The sequence below is a fragment of the Zalophus californianus genome, chromosome 17 (genome assembly GCF_009762305.2).
Source record: "Zalophus californianus isolate mZalCal1 chromosome 17, mZalCal1.pri.v2, whole genome shotgun sequence".
NCBI lineage: Eukaryota > Metazoa > Chordata > Mammalia > Carnivora > Otariidae > Zalophus > Zalophus californianus.
The window spans coordinates 43,236,763-43,253,474 of NC_045611.1; the positions used below are offsets into that span (position 1 = coordinate 43,236,763).

At 55.8% G+C, this 16,712-nt stretch overlaps 2 protein-coding genes across 2 annotated transcripts; both read left to right on the forward strand.

Annotated features, from left to right (window-relative positions):
• Positions 1–2,795: 2,795 nt before the first annotated feature.
• Positions 2,796–7,111, forward strand: FXYD1 (FXYD domain containing ion transport regulator 1). The gene is made up of 8 exons (XM_027617947.1): positions 2,796–2,932; positions 4,155–4,219; positions 4,692–4,724; positions 5,278–5,352; positions 5,636–5,672; positions 6,573–6,622; positions 6,814–6,865; positions 6,974–7,111. Exons 2-7 carry the CDS (start codon positions 4,159–4,161, stop codon positions 6,834–6,836), a joined length of 279 nt encoding a protein of 92 aa, XP_027473748.1. The 5' UTR covers positions 2,796–2,932; positions 4,155–4,158; the 3' UTR covers positions 6,837–6,865; positions 6,974–7,111.
• Positions 7,112–7,294: 183 nt separating this feature from the next.
• On the forward strand, positions 7,295–16,560 carry FXYD7 (FXYD domain containing ion transport regulator 7). The gene is given in 7 exon segments (XM_027617948.1): positions 7,295–7,431; positions 11,731–11,760; positions 13,896–13,970; positions 14,110–14,143; positions 14,316–14,356; positions 16,154–16,188; positions 16,191–16,560. Coding segments are annotated over 7 exon segments (582 nt in total). The 5' UTR covers positions 7,295–7,400; the 3' UTR covers positions 16,527–16,560.
• Positions 16,561–16,712: the final 152 nt, after the last annotated feature.

The window sequence follows — 16,712 nt, forward strand, 5'->3', positions numbered from 1 at the left end:
GAGGGTGTGATGTGCCGGGTCACCAAGGCTTAGAGGAGTCCAGCTGCTCCCTCTGGTGGTCAAGCTCGGCAGGGCAGCTGCCCGGCCCCAAACCCACAGCCTCCCTCGCCAGCCTGAAATTAACCCCTTGAGTGCCCACCACCCACTGGGACAAGGAGCCAACTCAGGGGAAAAATGAGGTGAAGATGCCACTGCCCCCTTCCTCAGCGTTGGCTCTGCACTAGGCCCTGTCCTAAAACTTTGTCTATTGGCTCATACCAACCTCATCACAACCCTCTGAGGTTGATCTTATTATATGGCTATTTTACAGATGGAAACATTGAGGAGAGAGGTCAAGTTAATTTGAGATTTGGGTTACCAGCTGGGGCAGGGCCAGCGCTCAAGCCCAGGCAGCCGGCTCCAGGGGCCTCTCTGCGTGATTTTTGTGTTCTTTCTTGGGAGATCTGAACTCATGGATACTGGTCGTTTTCATTCGGACTAAGCTTTTAGCAATTTCGATAGATTCCGCCCATTAAATAAGAAAAATAAATAAATGACACTTGTTACCCAACCTGAAACAGCAGTAATAATAATCATTGAGCACTTCCCGTATGCCTGACTTAACATGAATTTATTCCGTTCTCACGATGGCCCCGTGAGGTGGGTCATACTACTGGCCCCCACTTTGCAGATGGGAAAATTGAGGCATGAGGAGGTTAAATGATTCACCTCATGGCCACGGCTGCACATACTCAGAACACTTAACAGCACCAGCTTCCTTCTGAGGTGACTACGAGTTTATCCCCATTTTACAGAAGGAGAAACTGAGCCTCAGAGTGGTTACATCATGTGCCCAGCTTCACCCAGCTAGAAAGTGGCTGAGCTGCTCCACTCTGGAACAGTGGGCCTTGTGAGGGGGAGAAGCCAAGGACGGGCTGGAGCTGGCCAGGTGCCCCCAGCCCTGCTTGCCTTCCCTGCTTCTCTGTCAGCCCTCCCCAGGGCTGCATAAACATCAGGGTTATCATTAACCAGAGACTGCCGGTGACCCTGGGGTACAGGGCCATGAGGGGCAGAGGCTCAGACGTACAGGGATGAGGGTGCATTTCAAAGCCCCCTGGGTCCTCTGAGGTGGGTCCCCTGTGTGTGTGTGTCCAGGCTCTCCATGCCTGTGCCTGAGTATGCGCATGCCCACGTGCTCCCCACTCGTGTCCTCCAGAGTCTGAGCCCATGTCTGACCCTTTCAGGGTAGGGGCAGTTTCTGTCCTTAACCACCAGGGACCTCAGGAGAATCAGCTCCACCTTCCTAAGCCTCGGTTTGCTCATCTCTGAAATGGAGTTAATAAGAAGCCTGTGTTGGGTTCAGAGACCTCTGAGCCTGGCCCAGTGTCATACGTACGATCTCGGTGATTTCTCCATTTTATGGGACAGAGAACTGAGGCACAGAGAGGTCACACGGGCTGCTCAAGGTCACACAACCAGGAGTGGCAGAGCTCAGACCCGGAACCAGCTTTCTCTGTCACCAGGGCCTGTGAGTCTGGCCCACGTGTGAGGACAGTGTGTGTGTTACGCAACAGCACAGAGCCCCACAGGCCCCGTGAGATCAGGAAAGGGGAGGTTTGGGGTTAAAAGTGTCAACACACATTTGGTGGCGTGTCACAAGTGTGTCAACACAAGTGTGTAGGCCTGTCTGCCTGTGACAGGGCCTTGTTGGCCTGTGCATGAGGGTATGAACACAGTTTGTGTGTGTCTGTTTTTGTGGTTATGTGTAAGAGTGGCGGGCTGTGTGGCGGTGTCCTTGACAGAATTTCTGCTTCCCTTTGTGCCACAGAAGTGTGGGTAGGCACCTGCGTACATATGTACACAGCATGTGGGCCTTCCCATCCCTGAAACTGGAGGAGAGCTAGCTGTGCGTCTGGGCTGTTGAGTGTATTTATGTGTGGTGTGTGTTTCAGTGTGTTTCTTTTTTTTTTTAATTTTATTTATTTATTTGACAGAGAGAGAGACACACAGCGAGAGAGGGAACACAAGCAGGGGGAGTGGGAGATGGAGAAGCAGGCTTCCCGCGGAGCAGGGAGCCTGATGCGGGGCTCGATCCCAGGACCCTGGGATCATGACCTGAGCCGAAGGCAGCTGCTTAACCAACTGAGCCACCCAGGCGCCCATCAGTGTGTTTCTGTACAGCCGTTTGTATGTCTTCACAAGAGTGTGACCATTTGTAAGGGTGGACACGTGTGTGGCGAGGTCTTTGGGTCTCTGTATGGTCTCTGTACCATCCATCTGAATATGTGTGTGTGTGCGTGCGTGTGTGTGTGTGTGTGTGTGTGTGTGTGTGTGGTGTGCCCTCCTGGGGGCCGTCACAGTCAGCAGCAGACAACATACACACACGCTGAAATGACCCCACAATAGCCCTGTGGTTCTGCCCAGGTCCCTGCAGAACCCTGGGGTCAGGGGTCAGTGGGCTCCTAAGCACTCAGACGGGGTGACCTTAGGCCCCGACTGGGCCCCATCCCCAGGGATCTCACAGAAAACCACTGACACCCACCTTCCCACCGCAGGGCAGAAGCTCTCGGAGGTGGGCCCGAGGCCCGAGCGTGGGTACGTGCCCGCGTGGGTACGTGCGTGCGAGCATGTGTGTGTGTCTGTTGTCCCGTCCTCCCTGCCAACGCGGCCCTTCTCCAGCGATCCCAACACAACTCCTGCGGCTCCTCCATCTGAGCTGAGAGAGTTAACCTAGCGGGCCAGGGCGGTCTGGGCTGGGGGCCGCCCCCTGGCCCCCCTCCAGCCCCGGCTCCAGTTACAGCTGCTGGTTGGGGAGGGTAGGGGTGGGGTGGGGCTGGGAGGGGAGACCGCTGAGGGCGGGCGCAGTCCAGCTCTGGGCCAGGGGGTCCAAAGTGCTCACCCCCGGCACGGCCGGACGTTTGGGGGCCTTTCAGCAGGGGACAGCCTGATTGGGGTGAGCGTCCCCTGCCCTCCCCTCCAGGCCTCACCCCTCGCCTGGCTGGGCCACCTATTTTGGGAGCAGGAGTGGCCAGCCCGTGGCTTCCCAGGCAGGCCGGACCCAAGAGGAAGGGAGTGTGGGTAGGACGGTGGGGTTCCCCAGGAGTGGGCGTGTGGGTGCAACGTCTCCCTCCCCTGCCGCTGCGTGTGCACCCTGGCTGGGGGGGGGGGGGGTTTCAGACACTCACGTGCGTAGGTCGGGTTGCGTCACGATTTGGGGGCACTGAAGGCTCAGATGAAGAGTATCGTTTTAGTGACTGTCTCCACCCCACGGCTTGCTCCAACCAGGAGTTTGGGGGAATGGGTGTTGTCTCCACTGCAGCCCCACTGCCTGTGCTTGAGTGTGTGTGTGTCTGTGTGTGTGTGTGTATGGGTGTGTGTCCCTGCCCCTGGCATCTGTCTTCTGTCTCTCGGCCCCACTGCTCTGGGCCTCATGCCACTTGCCTGGCCGTGTCCGCCCATGAAAGATATCACCCAGAGGCAAGCAGAGGGGATGTTTTCCCCCCTGTTCTCATCATTTCCAGAAGAAGAAAAGGGGTGGCCTTTCCCACAGGAGCAGCCTGGAGCCATGTGGCAGCCGGGCCTCACCCCGGCAGGGTTGTGCGTGACCCCCGAGTGGGGGAAGGAAGGCTGTTGCCATGGTGGCCTGTGTGAGGCAAATTCCTCCAGGGTGAAGTGGGAGATATTTATACCCAGGGTCAGGCAGAGAGCGGGCTCGTGGCCGAGGGCCGGAGAGCTGGGATATTACGCGGACACAGGGAGGCCCTGGTGTGCCGGCAGGTGGACCCTTGGGCGGGTCCTGCCTGCATTGTCCCTCATCCCTCACCGCGTGTGTCTGTCTCTCCACTTGGGTGGGGCAAGCCATCCTGCTCTTCCCATGGGGTAGGTGTGGGGCATCTGGGGCCTGCTGTGGGGAGGCCCGGGCCTGTGGGAGACCCCTGTAGACTGTGTGTCTCACCCCTGCCCTTGCTGTGTGTCGTACAACCCCCACTGTGACTTGTTTTGGTGACACTGTGTCCACATGAAGCGGGGGGTACCCCTGTTTCTCCCAGTGGCCAAGTTGGATGATGGACACTTTTGGAATCAAACCCCTGGACTCTGATTTAACCCCCTGGGTTCAAGTCCTAATGGTGGGGGGGAACGAGGGAACATATTTCTTGACCCTTGGTGTCCCCCAGGACAATGGCGCCTCTCTACCACATCTTGGTTCTCTGTATGGGTTTTCTCACCACAGCAAATGCAGGTGAGTCTGGGGTATGTAGCCCACCACGCACCTCAGTCCCAAGGGAGGCAAGGGGGGGGGAGTCCTTCAAGAGAGCCAAGTTAGAGACTCCAACCTAAACTGAGTCAGTTGGGGTACCGGGAAATTGGGGGTTTCACATGGGGTCCAGTCACAAGCTAGTATTTGGGGTAGGGGAGTGGATGCAAGGTCAGGCCAAGGTGGACAGTGGGATGGAGGCCCATTTCCCTCGAATGACAGAATCACTGACAGCATGGGATAAGACAGAAAGCGGGGGCAGTTAGGTGCCCCCTGCCCCACCCAGGACAGTGCAGGAGGCAGCTAAGATCCAGAGCGGGTGGGCAGCCTGCTCAGGGTCCAACAGTCTCCAGGCTCTCAGCCCAGGAGAATAAAGCCCCCAGAAGGTCTCTCTTTATGTCCTTCTCTGTCCAGAGTCCCAGGAAGCATCCAACCCTTGACTTCTTTCTCTTTCCAGAACCTCCACAGGAACACGACCCGTTCACCTATGGTGAGGGAGGGAGGGGTGTCTATCCGTGGGCGCTGGGAGCGATGGTCTGGGTTTGCCCATCCCGTCCTCATTACTGCTCTGTCTCCATCTCTGTCTCTCTGACTCTGTTCAAGGCTCTGTCACTCTCCTTCTCTCTCTCTTGTCTCTCAGAGATCTCTCACTCCTTGTTTTGATCTCCCCTTGTCTGTCTCTCTGTGTCTCTATTTGATCCCTCTCTGTCTCTCGAAGTCTTTCTCCTTTAACCTCTCAGTATCTCATGGCTCATCCTCTGCTGTGCCTCCCTCTCTCCCCTCTCTGTTCCCCTCATTCTCTCCACCATCCTCCCCTACTTCCTGGTTTCCTCCCTCCTCCCTGCCCTGCCCGCCGCCCCCCTTTCCTTCCCACCCTTTCCTCCCCCATCCCTCTCTTCCTTCCTATCTTCTTCCTCCTCTCATCGAGCTCCTCTATCCCCTCCCCCTCCCTGATCCCCCTGGGCCCCTCCCTCCCCATTCGGCTCCCCTCCTCTCCTTCCTCCTCTCCTCCTTGCCCTCACTCTCCTTCCTGCCGCCCACAGACTACCAGTCCCTGCGGATCGGAGGCCTCATCATCGCCGGGATCCTCTTCATCCTGGGCATCCTCATCATCCTGAGTGAGTACCTCCACGCCACTACCTCCAGCCCCCGCAAGTGCGGCTGGCCATCCCCGCCCCCGCCCCGCCCCCGCCCGCCCCCGCCCCCGCCCCGCCCCGCCCCCGTCCCCGCCCCGTCTCCGCCCTCTGCCCGCCCTGTTGACGCCCCTACCCTCTCCCGGCCCCGCCCCACCCCTGTCCCCACGGCCCCGCCCCTCGCGGGCCTGGGCCGGCTCACGAGCGCCGCTCGGTGCCTGCCTAGAGCTGAATCTCAGCCTCGTCCTCCTCCCACCCCCACCCACAGGCAGAAGGTGCCGGTGCAAATTCAACCAGCAGCAGAGGTAAGAGGCCCCTCCGGGCTCTCACTCACCTACTTTTGCTCCAGAGGGGCGCTGGGGGTGAGGCGGGGAGTCCACCGGACCCGCAGCCAGAGACCCTTCGGCAAATATGTATTAAGCACCTACTATGTGCCAAGCCCCAAGACGGGCCCTGGGGACCAAGCGGTGAATAGACAAACCGCCCTCCCTGCCTGGCTGAGCTCCCAGCCCAGTGGGGGCGGCGGCCGTGGGTTCCAACAGCCTCACAAATATAAAATCACAAAGCGTGATAAGTGCTGTGAGAGAAGGAGCCACGGCGAAATGAGATCACCGCACTTGGCGGCCCAGTTTAGCTCAGCGTCCTGTTCCTAGCTCTTTGATTCATCTTTAAATAAAAATTTAAAGCAATGTATGAATACCTTCTCCATGTTAAAACAATTGTAGATGTGATTTTAAATAATAGCTAATGTTTAGTCCCAAGTGCCAGATACTGTTTATTGTGTATTATCTTATTTACTCCTCACACCCCTTGCATGAGGAAGGTGCTGTTGTTAACCTCATTTTACTGATGAGGAAACCGAGGCACAGGGAGGTGAAGTCACTTGCTGGAGATCACTCAACTAGGAGATGAGGGTTCTGGGTTTCTAGCCTACGCTGACTCCAGGCCGTCTGCCCTCAAGTCCTTCGGCCACTCCTCCCCCACCAACTTCCAGGCTCTTCCCCAGCACTCCGGGAGGCACTTGGAGCGCCTCCTGCCACACGCTTAAACCGCTCCTGGGTGCGCCCGATTTTCTGGCGGACCCTGAACCTGCTCCTTGCCCATCTCTGGCCCTCAGTACAGGGGTCTGTGAAATTAGGGCTGCGCTGGGGGATTCATGGGGGCGGCTGCCTCTCTCCTTTTTCATCTCCAATTCCTTCTGCCAGGACTGGGGAACCTGATGAAGAGGAGGGAACTTTCCGCAGCTCCATCCGCCGTGAGTCTGGGGAGACTTCGGGTGTTTGGGGGTGAGGGCGGGTTCCAAGAGCCCCTTTCCTGGCCGGGACAGGCGCGTGGAGGGAGGGGCTTGATCTGAAACCAGAGGTCCGGGAGTTGCCCTGCTGCTCCCCGCTCCGCAGGAGCTGGGGTGCCCCTCCTGACACCCGAACTCTCCGTGTTCCCCCTCAGGTCTGTCCACCCGCAGGCGGTAGAGACACCTGGCGCGATGGAACCCAGCCAGGTCCTGCAGCTCGGGCTAGGCTGGGGGGTAGGGGGAGGAGAAGGGGGCGAAGGGTGGGATGGGATGGCTGGGGGGCTCTCTTGCCTCTCACCTTTTTCACCCCCACAGGATTCCCCTGGCTCCTGATGCCTGCCACCTACCACCTGCGCGCCCACCGCCACCTGGACTGCCCTTTCCCCCAGCCCTGCCCCCACAGACTCCTCTCTGCCGCCCAGACTTCAATAAAACGTGCTTTTCTCTCTTGACAGCGCTTTGTGGATCTGTCAGTCCCTCTGCGCGAAAGCCCGGGCGCCCCCTTGGCCCCGGCAGGGGGCGCCCCCACCCTTGGGGAAGGGGCGGGGACGTCGGCAGTGGGCGGGGGCGGGGGCGGGGGTGGCCGGGACGGGGGCGGGCTCTCCGGGCCCCCATTGGCTACGGCCCCCCCCCACACGAGGGCTCCCCCCATCTCCCCCCGACATCAGTCCGTCCCGCTTCCAGCTGCTGCAGCCGAGCCTTCACCGCCTCGGCATCCAGCCGCCCCCTGCTCCGGCCCGGAATGGCGACCCCGACCCAGGCCCCCACAAAGGGTGAGCGTTGCCTGGGGAGAGGGCGCGCGGGTGGGGAGGGAGGCTCCGGGATCTTAGAGCTTAGGGGAGAGGATCTAGGGAGATTCCAGTATTGAAAAGGGAAGGGAATGGGGAAGGGGATGTCTGTTCCTTCCATGGGCGGAGGCCCCTGCAGTGCACCCCTTGGCGCCCCTCCAGGCCTCTTGGACACCCCCTCCCGGTGGTGTCGTTCCTGTGCGGGACCCGCGGTTGGAGAGCGGCAGTCCCGGGAGAAAGGATGCGCGGACCGGTAGCTATGGCAACCGGGCGGCTGGTCCTGCACAGCGGCGGTAGCGGACGCGAAGAGCCTTGGCTTCGAGGGTGGGAACGGGTGGGTCTGCGACCATAGGGGCTCTCGCAAATTTCAGGGTTTCCGAGGGGGGGCAAAGGGAAGGGGGGCATATCCCTCTCTTTCCCAGCGCTGGCTCCTATGGTGGGTGTCTCCTGAAATCCCTGACAGGCAGGTTCCGCGGGAAGGAGGGAGCAGGACGGAGAGAGAGTGGGGACAGAGCTGGAGGAAGTGAGAGAGAGATGGAAGGAGACAGAAGAGAGAGGGAGATGGAAAGGAATGTGAAAAATTGACTGAGAGCCTGAAAGAGAGAGAGCAAGAGAGGCAGGAGATCCAGAGCCAGAGACCCAGAGGGAGACCCGGGGAGAAGACAGATATGAGGCTGCAAGAGATTGAGAGTGAAGGGGAAGGCGGAGAGCAACAGAAAGAGATGCAGAGAAAGAGAGAAAATCAGAGACAAAGAGACAGGCATAGAGAAATTCACAGAGGAGGAGTGAGGAGGAGAGAGAGAGAGAGATGGACCCACAGCTTGGGAGAGAGATAGCGGGTGGGGCCAAGCCACTGCAGTGAACCCCCCTTGGGCAGGAATGGATGGCAGGACCCTCGTTCCCAGCCCACATGCAGGGGTGTTATTTGGTCCAGGAGGTGCACTCGGGTGTGCACACAGATGTCCCTTCTTCACCCCCATCCAGCCACATGGCGATTTACATTTCACACCCCTCAACCCAGTTATGAGCCCACTTAAACACTCACTGCCCCCTAACAGCCCCCTTTCTTGAGCCTGCCTCTGCAGAGGAACGGGGGAAGAATGCTCTGATGGGGGTGGGGGTGGGGTTTCCAGCACTGAGAGCAGGGCCAGAGGGGATAGGCCAGTGGCGCTCAGGAGCCCCTGGTGGTGAAGGGAACCCTAATTCCATCCGATCTCCCTTCCCTGCCCCCTTTCCGGGCAAGCAGGGGCTGCTGCACTGAGCCATATCTGCAGAATTTGAAGCAGGGCGGGGGGGGGGGGGGGCTGCAGAGGCTGGAAGCCACCCTAGGGAGAGGGGGCAGGGCTGAGCCAGCGGGCCTGGCAGGAGCCCAGGGCTTCTTTTCGCAGAGATGGTGGTTAACAGGATCGATGGCAGCAGATGGGCAGAGGTGGGAGGACAGACGCCTCAGCCCCACCCCCCCACCTTTTCCCCAGTCAAAGCAGAAGAGGGGACCGCAGGTCTTGGGAAACCCCGGGGGGGGGTGGGAAGGAAGAGCATGTTATGTGTTGCACCACTTAAACTGATTAATGGATTCTGGGGGGCGCGGGGGGGGGAAGCACAGGGGAGGGAGATGAAGGCTCTCCCACCCAGTCAGAAAGCAGGAGGGAGCGATGGGGGCAAACAGAAAGGGGATGCAGGAGCACAACCAGGCCCAGGTCCCTATCCTTGAGAAGGACCCTCGGCTTGGCCAGAAGCCAGCCCTGCAGGTGCAACAATGGGAGGTACAAAGGGAGCCAAGGGAGTCAAGATTGGCCCCGGAATTAGACACCTAACCCCCAGGACCCCACCCAGCCTAGGGTGCCCAAACCCATTACTCTCTTCACCTCTTAAGATGCCCCAGTTGCCATAGCAACCACCTCCTTCCTGATATCTCCCTGGCAACTGGCCAGGAGTGGTGCACACTTCTCTTGCCTCCTGGCTCCACCCTTAGCCCAGCCTCGCCCCGAGGAACCAGATTCCTGGGGCAGCAGGGACCAGAAGAGGGACTTCTGCATACAGCCCGAGGAACCCAGGGTAGAACCAAAGAGGATTCTGGAGCAGGTGCTCACCCAGTGGGCTCCTGATGGTTTGGGAAGGCAGGGTGCTTGGAAACACAGGAGACAAAGTAGGATAATCCAACCGCTCCACCTCTGATGCAGCTTCCTGCAGCCTAGCAGGGGCTCTCCTTCATTCATTCATTCACTCACTCGCCCATTCATTTATTCATTTCTTTCTTTCATTCATTCTAGAAAACTTCTTTGAAAGACTTTTACAAATGTCAGGATTAATGGCAGAGGAATCAAAGAAATTTCCTCCCCATCTGGTGGAGGAGCTAAGACAGCACGTATGACCCTAAAATAACGTTTCCCCATCTTGACGTTTTCGAGTATGATTTTTGCCTTAGCCAGATGTTCCCCACACTCGTATTTAGCATTTTGCCTTTAAAGGATTAGCTTTTTGAAAAACTTAATTAGCTTCATTTTATATGACCATCACAAAAGGAAAATTCCTCTCTCTCTCTCTTTATTTTTGCCTTCAAGGCAAGTATGAACATGATCTTAAACAAGTGACTCCACGTTTCTGGGCCTCAGTGTCCTTTTCTGTGGAATGAGGATGCAGACAGCCCCTGTATGAGGGAGCGGCTGTGTGGATGGAGGTGTGTTAACGCCTGTGAAGTGCTTAGAACAGAGCCTGGCATGGAGTCAGTGCTATCAAATGCTGGTTAGATAAATAAATAAAGGAGAAAACCAAATAATGTCACAAAATTCTACAGAGCTATCACTGCTGAAGGCTGTGAGCCCAAGGACAGTGTTCTCGCGGGAAAAGAGGGAGCTTAGCAAGGTGGAAGGTGTTAAAGACACCTCCGCACCGACCTACGACTTCCTCCTTGAAGACAGGACAGGAAACTGAGGAGGACGAACTTACACACTACGAGAAACGGTGCTATTTCGAGTCTTGCCTGGGTGCCACCTGAATCAGTCAGTTTAGGCTAGAGTGTGCTGTGGTAACAAATAGTATCAAAAATCTCAGCGGCTTCTGACAACCGAGGTTGAAGTCTCACTTACACGATACCTCCATCTCAGGTCAGCCGGGGGTCTCTGCTCGCCAAAGAAAACTTCATGTCCTCAGGCCAACAGGCAAAAGGGAGCTCTTGTAAGAACCCTTAAATGCTCCAGCCTGCAAGTCACATGAGGCTTCCACTCACAGTTCATTGGCCAGAATTAGTCACGTGGTCTCCCCCCACCTCAAGCCAGCTGCCATCCTTCCCTGAGCCTCCAGAACATTAATGACAGTGCATTAGTCCTCACAGGCAGAGGCTTTGCCCTCGCAGCCCTGGTGCTCCTTGGCTAGTGGTGCACGCTTTGCCGAATTCGGCTCTAGACAAGACAGAATGTACTGAGAGCTGTCGGGAATTAGGGAGCCATCAGGATGGGCTCCTGAAGGGGAATTATGGTTTGGGACAGGGAGGTGGGGGATGGGGAAAAGTAAACACACACACACACACACACACACACACATTTTATCCACACATTAACATTTCTGAAATTGGGGTGAGTCTTCTAATGGATGGGTATGTTTCATATGGTAGAGTTCCATACATATTCAACATATATACACACACTGAGAAAGCTATTATGAAGTCAATTTTGAATCTTAAAATTGATGATGTCTTACAAATAAGTCATAAAGTATATATTATATGTAATATAATATAGAGTATATTATAGGACAGCTCCTCTGCATTGGATTCGGTGGCAGGAGCGAGTGGATGAGAATAGTAGCCACAGTGCCTGACTTTTTTGGGAGCTATCAGATGACTGAGAAGTTTTAGGGAGTATTCGGGGGAAGTGGATACACTCAGCAGCTTCCCAGTGGGATTGGAGTCTGTTAACCCCAGCATCAGATGCAAATAGGAAGGTGTATGTGTTTTTCAGGAAATGAGTCCATAGCTTGCCTCAAACTTCCACACGGGGCTAGTTCCAGGACTGCCGTGTATAGTTTGGTAGGTTGTGCACTGAACGAGGGAAGGTACTAATGAAAGGTGTGAGTGGGGGCTGGAATCCAGCCTATGCTCCACTTTTCAAGCCTTGTGTCCTGCCATGCATGAGGCTCTATCATTCAGATCAAGGGGCGTCTTTATCTGATTTCTACCCAGAAAGCACTGGGCCAGTGGCCCCATCTGGAGTCTCAAAAATGTTAAGAAACCCAGTGTTGAAATATTTTTTTTTCCCTCTCTCTCTTTTCCTGCCTTCCTTGCCACAGTTCCTCAGGAACCTGACCCATTTTACTATGGTGAGTGGCAGATTCTGATGAGGGTACCCTGGGGCTGGATAAAGGGGTGGTTGCAAGTCCCCACAGGTTATTGCTGAAATGGCTTCAGCCCTGGCAACATGGTACCTGCTGGGCCACTGGCCATGTGACCGTGCAGATTCAGTTTACATCGGCTGGACTCATAGAGGGCAGAATCGGATTTGGGAGGGGTGGGTTACCCTCTTTGGACCTCCTTCAGGCTTCATCAGGACTCTGGGCTGGCACATTGTGGTCATCAGAGAAGCATACAACTCTGAGGCCATGCTGCCTGGATTCGAATCCTGGCTTATCCCCTCACTAGCTGTGTGGCCTTGAGCAAGCAACTTTTCCTCTTCTGTAAATAAGGGATAGTATTAGTCTCTACCTATGAAGCTTATGGGAAAGATTTACTTGGGTGATGCCATTAAATCATCCCCACAGCACTGAAGTTTAAAGAAATAACCCCCGCGTCTAGCAGACCTGGCCTGGGTTCCCTCTCTAAACACTCCTCTGCTCTCTCCCTTTGCTCACTCATACTTTTCCTACAATATACCAAATTCTTTCCCACCCCAGGGCCTTTGCATGTGCTGTTTCCTCTGCTAGGAATACTCCTCGTCTAGCTCTCCACACAGCTGACTAAGTCTCCTTTTCCTTCTTCAGGGCTCAGAGCAAATACCGACTGCTCTGTTAGGAGAGGCCCTTCCTGACTCTCTGCCAACAGGAGCCACAGATACAACCAGTCATAGTCACATGGCCAGATGTTTCATTTTATTTCGTTCCGTGCTTTATCACAATATGAAAGTCAATTCCCTGAGGCAGAGGCCTGGACACTGCTGGTACCGAGTTCGTGCCCTATAAATTCGTATTTCAATAAATACAATCGGCCCTTGAACAACTTGGGAATTAGGGTTGTGCCGACCCCCCCATGCAGTTGAAAATCCACATATAACTTTTGACTCCCCCAGAACTTAACTACCAATAGCCTACTATTGACTAGAAGCTTTACCAATGACATACACAGTTGATTAACACGTATTTTGTATATTATGTGTATTATGTACTGTATTCTGGCAATGAAGGAAACTAGAGAAAAGAATGTTATTAAGAAAATCATAAGGAAGAGGGGCACCTGGCTGACTCAGTCAATAGAGCGTGACTCTTGATCTCGGGGTCGTGAGTTCAAGCCCCAAGCTGGGAGTAGAGCTTGCTTAAAAAAAAAAAATCATAAGGAAGAGAAAATACATTTACAGTGCTGTACTGTATTTATTGGGGGAAAAAATCTGCATCTAAGGGGCCCTGCGTGTTGTTCAAGGGTATTTACTGTGGCATATTAGACAAGAATGCTTCTTATGAAGGAAAATACAGGCAAGAATAAGATTGTAAATGTTGAGGAGAGGATGGGAAATTCTAAATAGACAAGGTTTCAGAGAAGGTTTCACTGACATGTGACTAAAGCCCAGAAATTGGTAAGGAAGGAAAATTGGTGGCGGGGGGGGGGGGGAGGTGTGGGGACCTTTCAGGCAGAGGGCACAGCAAATGCAAAGGTCCTGAGGTAGGACCATACCTGATCTGCTCCAGGAATGGCAGAGAGACCAGTGTGCCCGGAGTAGGGGACTGAGGCAGAAAATGGAGTGGGGTGAGGTCTGAGAAGGAACAGGGACCAGGTGATGCAGGGCTGGGTGGGCTGTGGTGAGGTCTTCAGCTTTTCCTTGGAATGCAATGGAAGCCAGGGTGAAGTGGGGTCCTCCAAGTTTGGGGACTCTGATCTGACTTGGGTGTTAGCAGGATCCCTGTGACTGGGGTGCAGGGACACCACAGAGCATGTTGCTTGCTGCGATAGTTCAGACAGGTGACAATGGTAGACAGGACCAGGGGGAGGCAGTAAAAGGAGGTGCGATATATGTATCTATGATGTAGAGGATGGTTTTACGTATATACAGAGCATGGTGGGAAGGGTGGAGGGTAAAGAGGTCAAGGGAGCTCCCAAGCTCCTGCTGTCCATCCTCATACTAGCCCACTGGGGGAGCCCCCGGCACGGCCCGCAGCATCCCTGGGCTCCGGGCCTCTGGCTGGGCAACCTCGAAGCCAGGGAGGGCTGAGGTGTTACCCACGTTGATGTCCCCCATTATCTCCCCCAGACTACGACACTGTGCAGACGGTGGGCATGACTCTGGCCACTATATTGTTCCTGCTGGGCATCCTCATCATCATCAGTAAGTGTGACCCTTTTTCTAGGCTCCAAAGCGCCTCAAAGAGGGCTGCTTCGGGGTCCCTGGGCACCTACGGTTTCCCTGCTGGCTTCTGTCCAGACCCTTATGTCCTGTCTCGTTGTGTCTCTCTCTCTCCTAACAGGCAAGAAGGTGAAGTGCAGGAAGGCGGACTCCAGGTCTGAGAGGTCTGGCAGCAGTAGGGAGAGAGAGGAGAGGGGCGGGAGCAGCCTGGGGTGCAGGGGTATTTCCCCAACAGAAGGGCCCCAGGGTCCGCCCACATCTTTCTCATGAAGCCTGTGGCTAATTGGATTTCTTGATGCTTTTCTCTCTGATCCGTCGCTTCCACAGTCCAACATGCAAATCCTGTAAGTCGGAGCTTCCCTCCTCAGGTGAGGATGAGGAAGGGTGTGGTTCTGGGAGGAGGAGGGATGGGGGCAAGAAGGGGAAGGGGGGCCGCACTGGGTGTCCCGTAGAACGATGCCACCCACGAATGGACCAGGGGAACTGCAGTGGGAGCTGAGGCCCCACCGATGGAAGAGGTTAACCCACAGAGAGTCAGTGGGATGTGGGAAATGTCCTAAAAAGTCCGCGGAAGCTTCCCAGAAACAAGTGGAGAAGCTCCGGGAAAGCAAGGTTGAACTAATTCCCCAGGGGAGAAAGCCACAAGTCCGTAAAGAGAGGGGGGGCACAGTTCAAAGGGGGGCAGAGCTGAGCACTACAGGAGGCAGGAAGATGGGATATTTTCCAGACCTTATTGCCCAGGTGGGAAGACGGAGGATGAAATGATCAAGAAAAATCAAAGAGACGGGTGCCCGGCTGGCTCAGTGGGGGGAGCTTGTGACGCTTGATCTCAGGGTTGTGAGTTCGAGCCCCACGTTGGGTGTAGAGAGTACTTAAAAAAAGGAAAAAGAAAGAAAAAGGGAGGGAGGGAGGGAGGGAGAGAAGGGAAGAAGGGGGGAGGGAGGAAAGGAGGGAAGGTTTTTTGAATAATTGTATCAAAATAACAAAAGGAGAGACTTAGAGGATACAGCTTTAAAAAATTGATTTTGGAGAAGAGAACACAGGGATGTAAGGAGCATGACGATGGAAAATACAGGCAAAGGATGACGCGTGAAGAGGATGGAGGGTGTGTGTTGGGGGGTAAAGGGTGGAAGGGTGGAGAGTGTGGAGGGAGTGAGGGGTGGGGAGGAGGGGGTGGCAGGCATGGAGAGGTGAGGGGTATGAGGGGTGGGAGGGAGTGAACGGTGTGAAGGGGGTGGGGGTGTGAAGGGGTGAGGGGTGGGGGAGTGTGAGCGGGTAGGGGTGTGGGGGGGCAGGGGTGGGGAGAGAGGGGTGAAGGAAAGGGTGAAGGGGTGAAGGAGGGGTGAAGGAAGATGGACAGAGATTACGTTGTAGGAGGGAATAAACTGTAGATGAAAGATTGTGACTCCTTGGGGGTGTTAATTCAAATTATGTAAAAATATCTTGACCTGTTTTTAGTGGGACTTCATTCTTTCCAGGGACTTACACAAATCAGAAATGGGGATCTCTCTGCCTCTCATAAAAGGTCTCAGAACTAAAAAGTGGGCCTTGGGGTACTCAATGCTTGGGGGGATTTGGTGTAGAATTTGATGTGTTTTGTTTCATGTTCTTTTCATGAGATTTAAAAACCCTAATGGGGGTTTGTGGATGACTTTGTGGATGGCTGGGGGGGGGCTAGCACCTGGGGCAAGGTCTCAGAATATGCCCAGGACTGTGACCCACTCCAGTTGAGTGATGGTCCCAAGTGGGTGCGAAACAGGGGAATTCCGGCTGTGTCCAAATGTTGGGGAGACAGGTGTGGGCCTGGGATGGGGGTGTAGGAGGAGGCTGGGGACACATGACGGGGATGGAGACTCCAGGGGGACACCCCAGAAAGGCCCAAGTTGGGCCAGGGGTCTCCAGCTTCATCACAAGTGTGTTCCTCTCCATAACAGTGTCCTGTGGGGCAGGACAAAAGCCACACAGGTGTCCCTAAACGGATCAGGGTGTGGGGAGGCAAGTCATTTCCCAGTGTTAGCTCAAGGGTGACAGTTCCTGCGGGTCTGGCTTCCGTGGGAAGAGGGGGGCGGGGGCGCACTGGCTGTGGGAGGGGCTGCTTGCACAGGTGCAGCAGGTGGCTGACGCTCCGTCTCTCTTTCTCTCCACCCGCCCCCCCTGGTCCCCAGCCCCTGGAGGTGGCGGCGTGTAAAACCAGCCCCGGGCACCTCCACTGCTGTCCCTGCCTGAGTGCGGAAGCCTGAGGACCGGGTGGAGGCGGTGGGGACCCCAGCCTTGCGCCGGGGAGCGCTCCCCCGAATGAGCCGTCCCACCCACCCGAGGCTGGTGCCGCTGCACCCCGCTGCCCCTCCCCAGGCCTTGGCAATGACGACCCCCCGAAAGAGCCCGTCTGCATCCCGGATCCAGGGACTCAGGCCTCCAGCTCCTGGGGTCCGGGAGTCCAGCCCCAGCCCCCCAGAATCCCCACGTACTGCTCCCCTGCACCTCCCCGTCTCCCCTCCGAAGATCGGTTTCCCTGCACCCTTGGAGTCTGTGTCTTGAGCTTAATAAATGTGCATTTGGTTTTTTCCCCTGTTCTGTCTGTGAGTTCTCATCTGTGGGGACAAAACGGGGGAGAGGGCAAAACCGAACCTTGGGGGAGCTCTCTCTCTCCCATCCCCAGACTCGCCCCCTCTGTCTTCCTCCCCTCCCCCAGCGCCCCAGTGGTCACCGCCTGTCTCAGAGACC